This window comes from Xenopus tropicalis, chromosome 6 (genome assembly GCF_000004195.4).
Source record: "Xenopus tropicalis strain Nigerian chromosome 6, UCB_Xtro_10.0, whole genome shotgun sequence".
Lineage (NCBI taxonomy): Eukaryota > Metazoa > Chordata > Amphibia > Anura > Pipidae > Xenopus > Xenopus tropicalis.
The window spans coordinates 138421821-138436003 of NC_030682.2; the positions used below are offsets into that span (position 1 = coordinate 138421821).

The 14183-nt window shown below is 42.3% G+C and overlaps 1 protein-coding gene across 1 annotated transcript in view; it reads left to right on the plus strand.

Moving 5' to 3' along the window:
• The window catches only part of deptor (DEP domain containing MTOR interacting protein), an 87980-nt gene that overhangs the window by 54560 nt on the left and 19237 nt on the right, over positions 1-14183 (plus strand). The window contains exon 5 of the mRNA XM_004915059.3: positions 3548-3726. Within this exon, the coding sequence (XP_004915116.1) occupies positions 3548-3726 (179 nt within the window). The remainder of the gene's footprint in view (positions 1-3547; positions 3727-14183) is intronic.

Below are 14183 nucleotides of genomic sequence, written 5' to 3' on the forward strand. Positions count from 1 at the left end.
GATGACCGATATCCGCAGCCTTTGCGATATAGGTGGTCTCGTTGTTCATGCTACACGCACCGAATATCACACAAAACGAGGTTCATACGATAATATCAGTGCATGTATGGCCGGCTTTAAGTTGAACTGCCCATCAGAATATCTTTGGAGTGCAATACCCCAGCCTTCATGCAGTGCCCAGGGGCCCATACTCATTTTTGTATCTTTCGCTGTTTGTGTTATTTCTTTAATGACTCCTCCATTGCCAACTGTAGAGTATTTATGTCTTAAGTGCATTTTAAGTGGACACCATCTGAGATCTGACAGTTCAGGCTATTTTCTACATCACAAATATAGAATAGAGGAATTTTATAAGTGAAATAAAAGAGTGCAGAAATGCTTCCCATAGGCGGCCTTTAAACCTTGCACGCTTGGATCAATGGCCTGTTTGGCTTTTCAGACACAGAGAGCGCATTCATTGTTTCTGTAAGGCTGAATAACACTTTTTTCTGCTCGCTGGAGTAATCATAAATTATGTACCTGCAGAATAAAGGCGAAGCTTCTGAATAATGCACTGACAGCTCTTTATTTGCTGTTCACATTCCAGATTGAGAAATATTACAGAGCCTTTCTCTTCTCCACAGTAAACAGAAACCAGAGCTGTTTCCAAAAAGCACAAGGTTATTTCTGTCTGGCTGAAAAATCTTATGTGTAGGCAAACGACATCGGGCTGTTGCAAGAGAAAGGAACCCTGATAAAAAAAAGGATTTATCTTTCATGTATGTTCCATTATTAAACAGACTTGGAAGTACAAGGGCATAGATATAGTGCGCATAGAACTTTCTTTCTTTGTATAGGGGCACTAATGCCTTGCAAGTTTGCACTGTTTATCTGTTTGGTGTTAGCACGGAAGATAGCAAGAGTTTTGGCTTTACGGGCACCCACTGTTTACAGTAGGAAAGAAATGTTGGGTTGAGAAACCACACTATTAACTTATATCTCAAAAATAACCCTTTTTAATGTTGCCTGCTGTTGAAGCTATGGTGGTGGCATAGTACTATAGATACTGCAGATTCTACAGTTCCAAATTTGACTTTAATTGTGTTTAGTTGATAAAAGCAATGCTGCAGGATCAGAGAGAAAAGACATTAATGTATCTAGCACATCAGGTGAAAGTCAAAGCCACACTCACTGGTCTAGATGACATAACATGCAATCTATCATGTCTAGCATGACTGTAGAACTCAAAGAAATAAACGTAGACTGCTCAAAGGAAGTACAGTATGATTGTAGACCCAAAGGAAATAAAATCTAGACTAACTAAAAAGAAGTACAGCATGACTGTAGAACGCAAGAAAATGAACCTAGACTGCTGAAAGGAAGTTTAGCATGACTGTAGAACCCACAGAAATTAATCTAGACTGCTCATAGGAAGTACAGCATGCCTGTAGAACCCAAGAAAATGAATGTAGACTGCTTAAAGGAAGTATAGCATGACTGTAGAACGGGAAATTAATCTAGACTGCTCAAAAGAATGACAGAATGCCTGTAGAACCCAAGGAATGGACCTAGACTACTCAAAGGAAGTACAGCATGACTGTAGAACCCAATGAAATGATCCTAGACTACTCAAAGGAAGTACAGCATGACTGTTGAACCCAAGGAAATTAACCTAGACTACTCAAAGGAAGTAAAGCATTACTGTAGAACCCAAGGAAATGAACCTAGAGTGCTTAACGGAAGTACAGTATGACTGTAGAACCCAAGGAAATGAACCTAGAGTGCTTAACGGAAGTACAGTATGACTGTAGAACCCAAGGGAATAAAACCTGGACTGCTCAAATAAAGTACAGCATGACTATAGAACCCAACCAGCCAGTAAATAAATCTTGCCTGCTCATTGGAAAGCCTCCATGTTTTGTTTAAGACAAACCAAGATTGATCAATGGAAGGACTTGGCTACATAAGACAGAACTCACTGTTTCTGGGAATTAAGCTGGGAAAGATCACGCTAAGATGTACAGAAAGTATTTCCAAAGTAATACAGATAAACTGGGGAGGACTCAGGGAAGTAGTTGCTGAAAAACAGACCCGGCATGTTAATTCCATGACACAAAGAGTTGGATTCAACTAATCTATGGCTATGCCTTCAGAAATATGTTTCGCTTTCTCAGAATTAACACAAAGTATTCCTTTGTTTGTAAATGGTTTGACAGCTGGGAACAGTAAGGCAATTTTTTAGCTGTGTTTATTTGCTTGCGGGATATTTATTTTAAAAATAAAATTTTCTGATCTTTTTTTAGGCTTTCTGAACTCATATTGAACTTTGGTAATCTAGAACAATAAATGTGATAATTCCTGGTATATATTTGAATGATGCACACCTATGTGCTTCCTCCCAATCCACCCCTCATGAATACAGTGCTTCTAAATGCAGGCTGCACAGTATTCATGGGGGTTGCCGCTCCAAAGCGGAGCTCAGAGACCTGTAGCAACTAAAAGATAGCATAAGGCAAAGTGCAAACTTTATGTACTTTTCACCCTGCTGTCCAATTGGTTAATGGGTCCCAATATCTCCTCCAACAGAACAGTCGATATTCCATAGGGTTTCCTTGTTTCTTATTGCACCTATAAAGGGTTTCTGTACATGCAGAGAATTAAACCCAGGACAACTGCCCCCTGTATATACCTCCTACTGTATAGTTCTGCAGCCATGTTATCACCACTGAGATCCACATGTATCTACATCTAACCCACAGACACATAAACACACACGCTTCCTTGCCTCCGTGCCCATGAATATTTCTGACTTCAATAAAAGAAGCTACTGTTCAGTCTCAGCTGGCTATTAATAATGTACTAGGCTGGCCGTGTGTTCCACTTATTTCATCTCTCTGAAAAACACTAAATAAAAACTGAATATAGACTCTTTACTTTGCCGTGTTTGGCCTAATTCATTGGATTATTACTAGGAATGAATTTCTTCAAGTAGCCTTAGAAACACTGATCAAGAAGAATATTTTCTGTAAAACTCAGCTTAATGAAGTTTGGCCCTAGAAAAACCTTTATTTATTTTCCATGCATCTCATGTTACATTCAGTTGTTGCCGTTGCCTAGGTAATATGTATCTGCAATATATAAAGGATGATGAACCCCCTACTGTTACATACAAGGATATTAGCAGCCATCGAGGAAGTTCTGTGACAATACAAAGGTTCAAGGCAACAGGCTTAGTGTTTTTCTATAGCTAATGGGTATCCAAGGTGACTTCTTAAATGCTTATATTTTGAAGTATGGGGTATATAATATTTTATAATGTAGGTTTCTGGTTCAGGCATGTTGGGTGTAAATAGGACTAGAACTAGTATAGGGAACCAAAGAGTTTCCAGTGACATGTAGTTGTGCTGTAGCCACGCAGCGATTTGCAGTTCGGGTTCCGAAATTCGCTCTGTGTCTACGACCTGGCCAATGCAGTGGCTCCGGCCACTGCTGCTACCCAGCCTCTGCTAGCTTGTTGTACGCTTTTATTTTAAAGAATTCATTCATTTTTTTGTATTATGCTTGATAGGATCATGAATTCCGAAAACACCCTCTTGCAAGCCAGAGAAGAGGATGGCATCAAATATGAACGCACTTTTGTGGCTTCTGAATTCATTGATTGGCTGATTCAAGAACAAGAAGCTAAAACACGAATGGAGGCTGAGCAGCTGTGCCGAAGGCTACTAGAGCATGCCATAATCCAACATGGTAAGGCACAGTGGTTCCATCGTGGGGCTCGTTGCACTGGTATAGTTAATGCAATGCCTAATAAAAGGGGAAAGACACAAGTCAAGTTTTGTAGATGCCTTTGTCTATCTCCCATTCCCCAGTATGTACCTGTCATAGCATGAATGTGATAGCATCAAGGGATGGGCCATGGTGTATGCAGGTATGGGTGTAGGTCAGTGGGCCTGTAGAATGGGGCTTGGGTTGCAGGTCTCAAAGTAGGCTTCTCTACCTTACTTACCATATTTCATCACTCTTGGATGATGTTGTTCTGTGTTTATGATGATGGCAGCAAGAAGGACTGCTGTCAGGAATCAAGGCCCCATACTATTAGCAGCAGGGGTCCTCCCTCCTTGAGGCATCTCCAATTATTCCCTCATTGGGATTCAAAATAGGCCCTGGCATTTCAAGTGTGCAGAGGTCCAAACAGCCCCCACCAGCCCAGTTACTGTCTATGGCATACTTGAGCCAAGGTATGTGCTGTGGCCCAGACTTACTGGAGGACGGAGGCAGAAGACCAAAATAGATAGTAGGGGGGTTCAGAGGGAGGAGGTACAGTAGGCTCTTCCTGCAGAACACTATGGAGAGCACACGTTAGAGTGTATAACAGTGGCAGATTGCATTGCAGTATGGGAGATGCACTGCTAACTTCCATTAGAGATGGAGCTGAAGCACTTTGCCTTCAGAGTCATTTTTCATTGCAGAGTTTTCATTTCTCTGCCAGAACTGTACTGTAAACAGTATGAAGTATATTGCAACACATTGGCAAAGAACACGCGTTGGTCGGAGGCCAATTTCTTTCCAAGCAATGCTTCCCGTTGTTGGTTTGTCACACTGAGTCTTTGCATGCTGTGCGGTATAACGCATTATTTAGCCTTTGTGAGGATTGTATCAGCAGCTGTTTGTGGAGAAATTAAATGTTTAAAAGTGACTTTCAGGATTTGTGTCATTTGCGCCTGCAAAAGCCATGCAGAAAAGCACAGAGCTGGGTGAAAATAGGGTTACTGCCCTGGGTGCAGTGCATAGTGGGAGTTGGCTGGGGATAGCACATACAGCAGGGCAAGATGGCAACCGGAGAGCTAAATGGCAACATTTTATATTAGTGCTGCCAGTCTTAGAGCTGTTGTTGAGTAGTTGAGTACAGCACCTATTGCCTACTGACACCCAACAATTGCTATTCAGCTTGAACTGAAGGTCATAGGTTGGACAGTAGACATATTTAATCACAAAGTCTGTTTTTCCCCACTAGAACTAAATATTGCATTGGGTTCTTTAGGCCTAGTCTAGAGAAGTGTTTTAATTAAAGAGACACTGTCCTAAGGAGATCCATTAGCATTATTTGTGGTCTACGTAATAAAGAATGTCAGGGGAGGCTGCAAGGCCTTAACATGCACACAGGAAAATAGAGAGGAGGGGGTGGGGAAGGATAGACAAAAACCTTCAAATATATTAAGGGAATGGGCAGAATTCCGATGCTAAGCATTTTCAGCAGCTCATGACTAGAGCAAGGGGCACAGATCTGGGATAGAGGGGGGAACAGGAATAGAAGCAAACGGAATCATCACTGCTTTACAGAAATTGCAATAATAATAATATGCAATAGACTTAATGGGGCACATTTACTAATCCACAAACGTCGAAAAAGCCTCTGAATGCGTTTTTTCCGTAATGATCGGTATTTTTGCGATTTTTTTAGTCGGCGCCACGACTTTTTTGCGAATTGTCGCGACTTTTTCGTTGCCGTTACGACTTTTTTGCAAATTGTCGCGATTTTTTCGTCCCGTTGCGAAAAAATCGGATTGGTTTTTCCGCTGTTTACAATTGCTCAATACGAAAAAATTGCGACGGCGACGAAAAAGTCGCGACAATTCGCGAAAAAGTTGTGACGGCGACGAAAAAGTCGCGACAATTTGCGAAAAAGTTAAGACGGCTACGAAAAAATGCGCAAAATTTTCGTTTCCAATCGGATTTTTTCCCATTTGGGATTCGGATTCGTGGATTAGTAAATGTGCCCCTATGCAGCGTCGGATTCGTGTTCCAGGCACCCCTAGGCCGTCCCCGCTGGTTGCCCCCCCTTCTCCTAGTGCGAACGAGCGAACCCCCCCCGCCGCGGCAGAGAGCGCGAGCGCGCATGCGCATACCATACATACCGTCCAGTGGGGAGAGCTCCCCATTGCTCCGTATGGGAGCAAAATTCTAAAATTTAGTTGCGGCCGGGTGGCATGCCGCCCCTAAGTTTCTGCCACCCTAGGCCCGGGCCTTTGTGGCCTTTCCACAAATCCGGGCCTGACTTTATGTAATTCTGATGGGGAACTCAGCAAAGCAAAGCAGGGGTGTCACGCGTGGTTCTAAATGGAGTTAATTGGGGCCCCTCAGAGCAGCCGGAATGGAAAAATGGGGGATACGTCCTATAGCGGAGTATAATGGCAACTGTAGCTTTTTATATTGTCGCCCAACCAGCAAAGAACTGAAGAGCCATAGCTATATATATACATAAATAGCAGGGCCCTATAAAATCTGGTTTGCCCTGGACTGCATGGCAAATAAACACTCTCCTGCATGTGGGTAGAAATTAAATTTAAGAGCCTAAACAAAAGTGGAGTTCAGGCATTGAACAGGCAAGACCAACTGGTTATTTTCTACCAACATATTTATAAGGCCAAACTGTGGCAATGGCCTTGTGGTTTGGCTTACGTTCAGTCTTTAAATGCCACACTAAAGCCTTTAGAATTGGTACATGAATTCACTGGATAATGTTGGATAATTCTGGAAACACCAAGAACTGATGTTCACTGATGGCCTATTTCTAGGCCTGGACATAATTTACTGCAGTTACTCAACTGCTCTGCTGTACCCAGGAAGGTCATTATGTTTATTGACATAGAGCTTGTACAGCACAAATGTACTTTGCCTGATATTTGGGCACCTCTGACAAGTACGAGATAACGCATTAACCCTGGGCAGGATTTACCAAGGCCACACGTTGGTGAGGGGAGGTTCCTAGTGCCAGTAATGAAGAAAAATTACATTAACAATGAAACATCCCAGGTTTTAGGTAAACATTTGATCCTACAACAATCCTGCAATATTTATAAATAGAAGTAAATCAAAGTTCCCCTATGCTGGTAGAACTTAAAGGAAAACTATACCCCCAAACAATGTAGGTCTCTATAAAATATATTGCATAAACAGCTCATATGTAAAACCCTGCTTCATCTAAATAAACCCTTTTCATAAAAATATACTTTTTTAGTAAATGTGCTATTGGGTAATCCTAAATAGAAAACTGCCATTTTAAGAATTAAGGGCCGCCCCCTGGGATCATAGGATTCACAGTGCACACAAACAAGCCAAGGAACACATACATGCTAGGCCCCATCAGCCAATGAATGGGCAGAGTTCTGCCTTTTGCTCCCACACTACTTCCTGTTACAGTTAGAGCTGCATCACTTCCTGTCAGCTGATCTCTGAGGGAGCACACAGCCCATCACTAAATGGCGGCTCAAGGGAAAGGATGTAAAAGGGCAATATTTACTGATATATATATTCCAGTTTAGCGAAAGTCTTTAATAGGTCACTTAACATAATATAAACTATCTGTTGGTTAAGTATTCAATCTGGGGGAATAGTTTTCCTTTACTATCACTGAAACTGCATGTGCTGTATGTGCAGCAGGGATCTGTTCCTAGCATTGGCCTAACAGCATTGCACTCATGGAACCAAAATGCAAATACCCAATCACTGTACATGTTTGTGCCAATATAAAAAAGTTCAGTGTAGGGGGTCAAAAATGTAAATATTTGCTTTGCAATGACCATAAAAAGTTCTGATAGGCAATGCATCAAAAAAGTGACAAGCTTACGGCTGAGCTATACTCTGTAGTGTTTATTGTAAGGATATTCTCAGCGTGTTTGCAGCTTAGCCACATAATGAGCTGCTCGCACATCCTGTGCCACGTGTCAGTGGTTTGTGGATTTCACTGTGCAGCAGTCAGGTGAGCAGTTTATAAGAACCGGTTCTTGCACAAGAATAAATACTGTTCTGTGCCTCGGGGTAATCTGAAGCCAGATTTCGATATATGTCTATACCTGGATATGTAATTTCCTGTATAGAAGTGGATTGCACATTTTGACCAGAATTTGTGTCCAGAATACTAATTAGAAGTAGATATGGTGTGATGGGCATATCTAGGGCACAAGGAAGTCTAACGGCAACAACATAATACCTTTAAAGCTGCCAAGGTAATTGAGCCTAAGGCCATTGGCACACATTGTGAGCTTTATGCCTCCTGTGCCTTTTCCAGCTAGATAGGCTTTAAATTGCCCCTCCATTGCCCTGAATAGTAATTACCTGGATACTGTGAGTACAGACAATTGTCTTCTGGAAGGACTTTGTGCTTTTAGAAGAAGAGGTGCCTTAGTGGAGTGGTTCCAAAACTTGGATGGAGCAGTGCCATGGGGGGCTCAGCTTGAAGTTAGAATACCCATTTACTCTCCTACATTCATCTAAATGCCCTAGATTAGATATTTGGGTGAACACTAAGGGAAAGATTTATTAAAATATATAAATCTAGTGATTTCAGTGGGGTTTTTAGAAGCATATATACCAATGTTTATTCTTATTTCTGTGACCTTGTTATGAGCTAACAGCCATGTGTAAAGGTTTTGCCTTCAAGGAGGACATACACTATAAAAACCATGGTAGATTGTGCCCACTATTCTGGAGATTGTTTAGTTTGCTCTGTGGCCACGACCCCAGAGTTTTATGTGTGTCCAAGGCCCTCAGTGTTTTATGTGGTCCTACCCAAGTCTGTCTAGTTTTAGTTAGGGGACCAATATCTGATTATTTATGATTTTTGTTTTTACAGAACACTATCTGTTGGAATTTATGCTTGTGAGCCGGAGATATTGCTTCATAGACAGCTATAAAGAAATGTCTCTAGTGATCATGAATATTCTTCATTGTATTGGAATATACAGACAAATCCATATGATGTTTAACTGTGATAACTAGGGCTGATTTAGCAGGTACAAATCAAGGGGATAAATGACTAAAATGTGGTGCGGCTTTTCTATTTCTCAGGCAATTTGGTTTATATAAAGATCTTGTTTCCCTAAAGAAAGAAAATATGGCTTTCTAGCAGCCCTGACCTGCACTAATGGGAAAGCATTACTTAATTCATCACATCCAGATGTCTCGCAGCCTATGCAAAGTGTCTCCCAGCAGCCTAGAGGAGAAACTCAGCCGATCCATGATAGGTGCCGTGCCAGCAATAATAGGAACGTTGGTAGCAACACGGAGCTTCTTTATGGTACCAGGGATCCTATAAATCATCAAGTTTGCTTACTGGGCTCTCCTTTGCCTCATTTCAAATCTTACATGTCAGAATGCATTAGGATTTATACTGACCGAGTCTACTGGGTTTAACTGAGTTATCTTTGAGCCTGTATCCGAGAAGGGCAGTGCCCCAATGATGAAACAACATTGACAGCAGAGTGCAGAGCTGCTTTGGCTGCCAAGAGTTAGGGGATAAATTCATTCAAGATGTGTAATACACTATCAGGTTGGAGCTTGGGTACTAAATTCCAGGGGTGAGGGTGTTGGTGGTTCAGGCAGCAATTACTGTATCAGTGATTTAGACTAACAAGGTTGCTCCACAGAGTTTGACCAAGGGGCAAAACCAGCTGCCACAAAATCCGCTGCAGTAACAAGTGCGCTGGATGAGGTGCTGCATGCCTAAGCATATGTTTCGAGGGTGCAAGAAAGGGTGGCCACTATGGCCCCATTTATGTTTTGAGCTTCGTGTGCAGTGTCAGCAAATGTTAAGGAGCACCACTGTACCCCAAAAATGTACATCTTGTGTGGGAAGAGGCTGTAACAGTGGGATCATGTGTATAGTAATATAAGCTGAAGTCAGGGGAAGGGCCTGTAACTGTGGGTTTGTCTCTATTGTAAGACAGAATGGTGTCAGGGAAGGCAATAAAGCAAGATAGTGCCAGCGGTTGCAGCTCTAGCTTAGTGGAGCCAGTAGATATTTGGATGTGTGACAAAAGGCTAGGACTCTGCACGCAGGGGCTGATTTACTAATGTAGGTGTTAAATTGTCACCTGTATCAAACAATCAGCATTTATGACTATGAAGATTTTCATTCATCCAGGTCATGGTATATCTAGTATAAATAAGTCTAAAGCAACTGGACTTGTTAAGTAATCAATGATTGCTTTAGATATATTTATACTAGATACAATCAGCATTTAGTTGTGTTTTTTTTGATGAAGATGGTGGGGCAGATGTATAGGGGTTCTGGGACTGAGAAATGCACTGTATGCTATTGCGCAGCATACAAACACCAAAGTTAATGTTCCAGCAGTGCCATTTTTAAGCGTCACTTTGTCCATGGCCAGTAAAATACAATTTCCCCATTTCCATAGGATTCATCAGTCTTGTGCTCTATTGCCCAGCAAACAGTATGCACTAATCACCATGTTTTTGCTCACAATGTACTGATGATGGGTGGCCACCTTTCTACCCTTTGCTTGCACACTTTTCATGTGGTGCAATTGCCTATAGTACGTTGCTCCCTGGTGCCCTAGCACCTTGGACCCAATGTGCCAATATAGGAACAGCACAGCTATGGCACAGTGATGGGCACCTAGCTTTACTCTCTTTTACCACTGTTCAATTATAATGGATCATGAGACCTGACAACTAAGGTGGCCATACACGGGTAGATTTTACCTGGCGATTCGGGTCCTTAAAACTGAATTAGCAGCTTATCTGTATGGGGCCCTCCGACAGGCTTCCCCAACCGATATCTGGCCAAAAATTGGGCAGATGTCGATTGGACAGGCTTGATTTTTCGTGGGATCAAGGACCGAAAAGTTCGATACAGTCCCCCGCTCTAACTTTACCTATCCCCTTCATTGCAATACAATATCGCCCACTCAAGGTGGCCATACCGGGGGAAAGATTTGCTCGTTTGGTGACCTTGCCAAGTGAGCAGATCTTACCGTGTATGGCCATCTTTACACCACTTGGGTTTTAGGGGTGCTGTGCTTTTATTTAAAAACAATTTTTTGGATATACATTCAGCACATTGTTTGAAGCCCAAGAAAACTGATATAGAATGGATATTTTTTTTGTTCTTGAGTTTTATCTCTAACATGTCATGGAGTGAGCTGTAATGAGGCATTAGCGTTATTTGTTTTAACCAAATCACATTTGCCCCAATCACAGCATAACGAGTGGAATGGTTCCCTGTAATAGTGTTATCCTGTTTCCAGTTCCCTGCCTATAACAAGATCAGAGAGCTCTTTCCAAAGACTCCATAGGCCTCGGCCCTTATGATTTCATACTGTATGTCTGGCTTGGAACAGACTGTATTATATATATATAATATAATCCTTTTACAGAGACAGTTCATGTCCTATATTATTTCTGAAAAAATCTAGGATCTGCCAGACAGTTGCTACATTTTGGCTGGTATAAAGTACATACGGCCATATGAAGAACAGGGGAAACCTTTGTAGGGTGTAATTTTAAAGGGGTAGGTTACACTGTCAGGGATGACTTCCAGTGTAAATCTCAAAGTTATCCCTGGTTGCTAGGGTAATTAACCCTCTACCAGCCGGATAACAGATTAAATTTGAAGACTGAGAATAATAAATAAAAGTAAACATTTAAGAATTAACAAAAAAAAAAATGAAGAGCTATTGCAATTTTCTTAGAATTTTGCAGCCTGCTCCAGGCTAAAACATAATGTAGGAATTTTTAAGACCAGGCAATAATAATCATATAATAATCGTATTGAAAAGTAGTATGGCTAATGCCTGAAACAGATTCAGCTTCAGCTGCTATTCCTGTGGTGTAGGTAAGCGCTGAGGGGGGCACGAGTACATACGCCTACACTAAAATTAGTTTTTTTTCAGGTACGTCAGCTGTGGCTTTGGTTTGGCCCTTGGCCTAATTGCTTCTGTTCATAAAGGTGGGAGTTGCTCCCAGGTTCTGCTATTACTGTCGGAGCAGACTGGGGAAACTCATTTTGTGTTTCAAAATGTGGAAATGACTTTTAACTTTTTTACCTAAATTCCCTATAACAGAATAAGAGTAGAAAGCAATATGTTATCCCCGTTCTTCTACCACCTCCTTCTCATGTGGTTACATGAAACAGAACATTTGTCTCACTGAAACCACAGTAAATTAGACTAGTGCATACGGGTAGACTGTTTTTTCCATCTGTTGCCCTCCATTTTAATCTCTCCCCTCCACCCTCTATAGACACCCCACCCTCTAGTTTGTTTTGAAGTATTGTGGCTGCAGTCGCCATGTTGAGCTTGGAGGCGGAGCAAACACCTGACAGAATGGAGCACCATCTATATACTGTCTCCAGCTTGTTAGGTCATTGCTTTGCCCCAAGCCCAGTGGTACTTTAGGGTCTGTTGTGATTTTGATACAGTAATAGTGGGGATTAATATACAAAAAAAACAGAATGGGGAATGGTTTGTCAGTGACATAGTCCTTAAAAAAACCCAGGGAAATGTCAATATAACTTTAAAGTGCAAAGGGAACCTCCAGATTTGCTCTGGATCTTTGTAACTCAAGCTCTAGGAAGAACAAAACCTGCCTTGTATTTAGCCTGCAGCTTCAATCTGCATGGAATTGTTTTATCCTTATCATTCTGACAGGGAAATTGAGATATTTCTAACCATGCCCCAAATGCCCAGGCATCTGGGCATCTAGTCTGTGGGACCTAGACCAAGGTTGTCCAACAGGAGACCATTGTAACAGATGTGGCCGATCTTTTTAATACTATTCCTAGATATATTGGCTATACTGCTGCAGCCATATGGGCCAGTACCACCAGAAACACTTGCTGGGAACATGCAGGCAAAAATTCCTGGGCAAGATTCTGTAGTCTCAATGGAAATGCTGTGTATTCACATACATTAGATGTACCTCAGATGGGCATTTAACTGCACTGTAGCACTTGTGCCCAACTTGAATCAGCACTAAGGATACCAGGAAGAGACGCAATGAGCAGAGAGGCTTCTGTAAGATTCCATAGGCCAGGGGTCCCCAACCTTTTTCACTTGTGACACACTACACTTAGGTGTAAAAAGTGTTGGTGAGCTACACAAGCACGAATGAAGTTCTAAGGGGATACCAAATAAGGGCTGTGGTTGGCTATTTGGTAGCCCCATGTGACTGCTAGCCTGCAGGAGGCTCTGCTTGGAGTAAAATGGTGTCTCTGGGCTTCAAAACTTGCCTCCAAACCAGAGATTTAAAAATGGCACCTACTTTGAGGCCACAGGGAACAACATCAAAGGGGTTGGGGAGCAACAATCCCAGTCCAGACCTGGCAGTGTTGGACTAAAGTACCCTGGACAAGAGAAGCTTGGAACCAAGGTAAGAGGTGAGGGGCTAGAATTAAGCTGTCCATACACGTTAAGATCCGCTCGCTTGGCGAGGTCTCCAAGCGAACGGATCTTCTCCCGATATCCCCACCTATGGGTGGGTGATATCGGGCAAATTTAGGCTTTGGGGCCAAACGATCGAATTATAACGACGGCAACGGGCGCAGTCGGTATCAATCAGGCAGGTTAAAAGATTTAGTCGGTTTGGGGACTGCATCAACGAGCCGATGCTGTCCTCACGCGACTGAATCTTTTAACCTGCCTGATCGATATCTGGCCAATTTCAGGCCAGATATCGGTCGGGCATGCCCGTCATTGCTGCCCCTACACGGGCTGATAAGCTGCCGAATCGGTCTAAGGGACCGATATCAGCAGCTACAATTGGCCCATGTATAGCCACCTTTACTTGGGGGTCCCTTATCTCTCGCAGTGATTTCAGGATCACTTTTTCTGTACAGAAGCAGAGTTCCGGCCCAGGGTTAAGGAGTTCCCTTGTCCTTTCATTTAATTTTTGACAGAGTAGATGTTGGAAGTGTACTCATTAAGCACCCTCCTCGGAGGCCATCAATGCCGATATTGTAAATATGAAACAAGACCCAGCATTCAGCATCTGACGTGAATAAACAAACGCATCTTTGTGGGGAGAAGTCACGCTGCTGTTGCTGAGACCAATTCTGCGGCTGTCTGGTTTTTATAGCCCATCTTTTGATTATTTCTCCGAGGGGAGAGGGAAAGGGGCAGAACAAAGGTTTCCTAGAAATCTTTTAACAATAAGGGCCCTAATTATGTGCTCCGATGCTCTAAAGCTTAATTACTAGAGCTGATGGAATGAATGGAGCTATTTATGTCCCCAACACAAGTACAGTATCAGCGAGGTGGCCCTAGCTAACTATAGACACTAAAGGCACTCGGATCAAAGATGAGGTTGGTAACATGTTAAAGGGGAAGTTCAACTTAAAATTAACTTTCAAGTTGGCAAGTTGAAACTGTTGATTTTTTTTATCCTGTGGCTATACATTCTGTTTT